General features: G+C 33.8%; 1 protein-coding gene across 1 annotated transcript; it reads left to right on the top strand.

The window, feature by feature from the left end:
- Nucleotides 1–688: 688 nt before the first annotated feature.
- LOC137387830 (oncoprotein-induced transcript 3 protein-like) lies at nucleotides 689–2,636 on the top strand. The gene is made up of 2 exons (XM_068074342.1): nucleotides 689–839; nucleotides 1,507–2,636. The coding sequence occupies exons 1-2, from the start codon at nucleotides 725–727 to the stop codon at nucleotides 2,205–2,207; spliced, it is 816 nt and encodes a 271-aa protein (XP_067930443.1). The 5' UTR covers nucleotides 689–724; the 3' UTR covers nucleotides 2,208–2,636.
- The last annotated feature ends 1,898 nt before the right edge of the window (nucleotides 2,637–4,534 follow it).

Raw genomic sequence — 4,534 nt, 5'->3', positions numbered from 1 at the left:
GAAATACACAAAGCATATGCATGTGAAGTTTGGACGGAGCTGGTCAAAAAATGTTCAATACTCATGTATTTACGCATTGCGTTTGCGTGTTGCGTTTACGCGTTGCGTTTACTCATTGCATTTAGGCATTGCATTTAGACATTTCCTATATAGTTAAGATTTTCCTTCTGTTTGCTGTGTGGCTGACTATTCTAGTCGGTAGGGGGTTAGCATGCCAAATCAAATGTCAATTGTTTGAGAACTGTAATAAGCAAACTTTTATAATTTGCTGAATATAAGTATTTCATAAAATTACAAAAAAATCATTTCTCCAAGCGAGCAAAATTTAATAAAAAGATACAGCTTTTTAAATCAACTAGTAATGTCCTACACATATACCTCCAATTTTCTCCTACCCAAGAAATTCTTAGATTTTTTAAATTGCATAGTCATCCGATACACATATAAAACTAAGAGGATTTAGCATACGTGTTTGCGGAACTCCCCACAAGGAAATGTTGATAGACACGTCAAAATATTTATAAGAACACGCAAACAACAAATGCTTGATTGAACAACAGCATCTATGACTCAGCAAGTTTAGACACATGCATTGCTTCAGGCGGAACACCCAAGATAAACAAACAACAAACAGGTGAAACTATATAAATGCAGCTGCTAGTAAACCGAATATGACTGCTAGCAAAAAATACGACTGTGAAAGCATAAGGAGAAAGTAGTGAATATGTCTAAAGTATTCCAACTGCTCACGATAACGCTTCTCTGTGCATTGGTCAGGCAAATTGCTGCCAAAAATGTCAAAACTAACTTGACAGATATATACAAGAGCTATGACAAAGGTAAATATAATAAAAGTTTGTTCTGTAAAGCACTAGCTATTTTACTGGATTATGCAGCAGAGTTAATTGTTTTGTAGCAAATACTTTATAGTTGCTATGTCAGTATACTTGTCAGTATATTATAACTGCCATGTTTCTTAGTGCTATATATATATCAGTATACCAGTCATCAGTATACTATCACTACCATGATTATTAGTACTATATCAGTATACTTGTAATCAGTATATTATAACTGTTGTTTCTTAGTACTATATCGGTATACTAGTCATCAGTATATGATAATTTTCATGTTTGTTGGTACTCGATCGGAATGTATATACTAATTTTTTTGGTAAAACTGCGCATTCATGTTTGCAATTGTAACAATATGCATGAACATCTGTCTGCCTGAGTCAGTCTACTCTATACCTGCCAATTTTGTCATGCCTATAGTTTAGCTAAATCAAGAATTAGATAATATTTATTAAGTTGGTACCGGCTAGATGTGTTTTTACAAAGCAATACAAATGCTAAATTTGAGTTCAGATTGTTGCAGTGCACGATTCTCCCAGTTTGATTTACATGCGTTATCTTAAGATTCAACACATGTTTATTAATGAAAACTATTTTTATCTCACTTCACTCTATTCAGTTGTTGAACTAGATTTGTTTTCTCTCTTTCTAGATCTTATGGTATCTTTTATAAACTCAGAAGATACATTATATGTCAGGCATAGTGCAAGAGTTCGAATTCTACATCAACTTCTGCAGAAAGAATGCAAAACCGAACAGCTTCAAAGAGTGAAAAGAGCATTATCAGCTGAAATAAAAGAAACCAAACTATTCGTTGAGAAGGTTCTTTATGAGCAGATGGTGCGTATGCTCATCGAATGCAGGCAAAGTATTGCCCACCCAACTGCGGTTCATGGTACCACACTAGAACCCTCGACTACTACACAGCTTTCAACAACTACCATAGAGGTTGTACCACAACCTCTGGAATGCCAGTCTGCCAGAAATCTTACCGAAGCATGGAGAATGGACCACGAAGGTCGGGAAATGTACCCCAATAGCATTGTAAACTGTGATAACTCATTGAATCAGACCTGGTTTAGATTTATAGGAGAAGCAGGTACCAGAATGCTAAACAAGTGTCCACCACTTCAGAGCTGCGGTAGCCATGTCGCTATATGGACTGACAGCGCACATCCAACTGAGGTAGCAGTCGAGTCTTCAGGGATGACATATGGCTCGTGGACTAGTGGTTGCAAAACTTCAGGCCGGACATTTTCACTAAAAATAATGAAATGCTCAAATGAACCATCCGATTTCATATACAAGAGTACAATCACCAATGGTTGTTCAATGTCATTCTGTGGAATGTAGTTTTATATTCTCAGCTTTGTGCCAATTTATTAGCTATATGCAGGAATTCTTGAATGTTTGTTTGTCTAATAGCATGATTCAAACATGTGCCAACACGTTAAAACTAGTTGCTTTGCTCAGTAGCTGATTAATTTTTAAGTCGAGTTCATTTGTATTTTATGCATCTTTGTGCATTTGTGCAGTTTCACTCAGAACTAGCTATACGAAAAAATATGTATGTATTTCAGTAAATAAGTTGATGAGTGTAGTGTTTTATGCATGTTTTCACTTTTACTGATTTTCAATATAAACATCTCATATTACAAAAGTTATAACTATGACAACTATTTTATTTTTGTTTTAAAGTAAGAAATATAATGTTGAACACCCAGTTTATGTAACTCTGATGTAAAATAAACCAATTTTATATGCATGCATGTTTTTCAGAGATAAACGGCTCTATACTCAAAATGGACTACTGCTTTGTAGGTTGCTAGACTTTAATATTTTTCTGTTAGAAGATAGCTTAGAAAAGGTTTGAAGCGAGTTTCACTGCAAAATATCTCAAGTGTACATTATGGGATTATTTTTTTATTGATTAAGCATTCCTAAGCCATATTTAAGTATGATACAACAAGTCTTGTTAGACTAAATAATAATGAAGAAACACTCATATTTCATTATTAGCTTGCCATAGCTCTAATATTGCTATCTTTAAAATCTTAGGCAAGTTAATTTTTGAAATTAAAGTAAAATAAACTATCAGCTCAAATACAAACCTTTGTCAAGTGTCAGGGTTTGAAACGATAGATGACCAACAAGTCAAAATAAATAATAAGTTGTGGAATTACGATACCATACCTGTCGCTAAACATTGCAGCAAGCACTGCAATACATCAACAAGCAAACATGAAAATTTAGGGCAATTGCTATGCCGCTAAAAATAGCAAGCATGGGAGTTGTCCAGTCATTACAACTGATGGAATGTGAATATATGGGACATCAGTTGGATTAGGAGTTGTCTGATCATTATAATAAAGAGCTAATGAATGAAAAGCAGCGCAAAATTGCTACTAAATCATGATTACTATTGACTGATACCACCTAATATGAAATAGACTAACTGTCTACAACAATTACTGATGGCTATTCATTGAAGCAAACAACTGTACAGAGTTTCAAGCACAAGCAGAGGTTTATCACCTATATTACAGGAGCCAGCAAGATTTATGACTTGTTGGAGCAAAGTAACAGTCAGCATACACCAGATCAGCAACCACTCATCAGTGAGGCAGTTATTTACAACACTTTATTTAGTATATTTAGATATAGATTATATAGAACCATGAAAAATAATAGAAGTATGTCAACTAATAGAGCTATGTCAATTAATTGAAGTATGTCAACTATTAGAAGTATGTCAACTAACAGAAGTATGTCAACTAACAGAAGTAAGTCAACTATGAGGAGTATGTCAACTAATAGAAGTATGTCAACTAATGGAAGTATGTCAAATAATAGAGGTATGTCAACTAATAGAAGTATGTTAACTAATAGAAAAATGTCAACTAATAGAAGTATGTCAACTAATAGAAGTATGTCAACTAATAGAAGTATGTCAACTAATAGAAGCATGTCAACTAATAGAGGTATGTCAACTAGTAGAAGTATGTCTACTAATAGAAGTATGTCAACTGATAGAAAGATGTCTGCTAATAAAAGTATGTCAACTAATAAAAGCATATCAACTAATAGAAGTATGTCAACTAATAGAAGCATGTCAACTAATAGAAGTATGTCAACTAATAGAACCATGTAAACTAATAGAAGTATGTCAATTAATAGAACTATGTCAACTGATAGAAGTATGTCAACTAATAGAAGTATGTCAGCTAATAGAAGTATGTCAACTAATAGAAAAATGTCAACTAATAGAACTATGTCTGCTAATAGAAGTATGTCAACGGATGTCATAAATATATGTACTCCTCTCGTTGTTTTTGTTTTTGAAATAATCAGCAACTTAGAGACATGCCAGGAATATCGCAGACATATATAGCTTTCTTACACTTCATGCTACCAACATAATTGTACTCTTATTATAATGCAAGGATCTATTCACTTACCGTGAAGAGGTCAATGTTAGCATCTGTATTGGACAGTGAATTTGATGTCTAACCCAACTTGAAATAAACATGGTACACCTGCTATGTTCGAATTTTGTCTGACAATTTCATCACCTGTGGTAACCTGCTGGAGAGCCTCACTAATCCTTTTATTTTATTACCTTATTCTTTTAAAGCTGACTTCCTACTTTCTGTACATTCACTTCCTGTGTCACTCTTCAA

This window comes from Watersipora subatra, chromosome 2, assembly GCF_963576615.1.
Source record: "Watersipora subatra chromosome 2, tzWatSuba1.1, whole genome shotgun sequence".
NCBI lineage: Eukaryota > Metazoa > Bryozoa > Gymnolaemata > Cheilostomatida > Watersiporidae > Watersipora > Watersipora subatra.
Note: the sequence above shows the minus strand (reverse complement) of the source record. Positions and strands in the feature narration are given on the sequence as shown.

Excerpts from the sequence above, each read along its gene's own strand:
- LOC137387830 (XM_068074342.1), top strand. The coding sequence starts at position 725 with ATGTCTAAAGTATTCCAACTGCTCACGATAACGCTTCTCTGTGCATTG. Across the intron at positions 840-1,506 it reads ATACAAGAGCTATGACAAAG|ATCTTATGGTATCTTTTATA; the intron begins GTAAATATAATA and ends CTCTCTTTCTAG.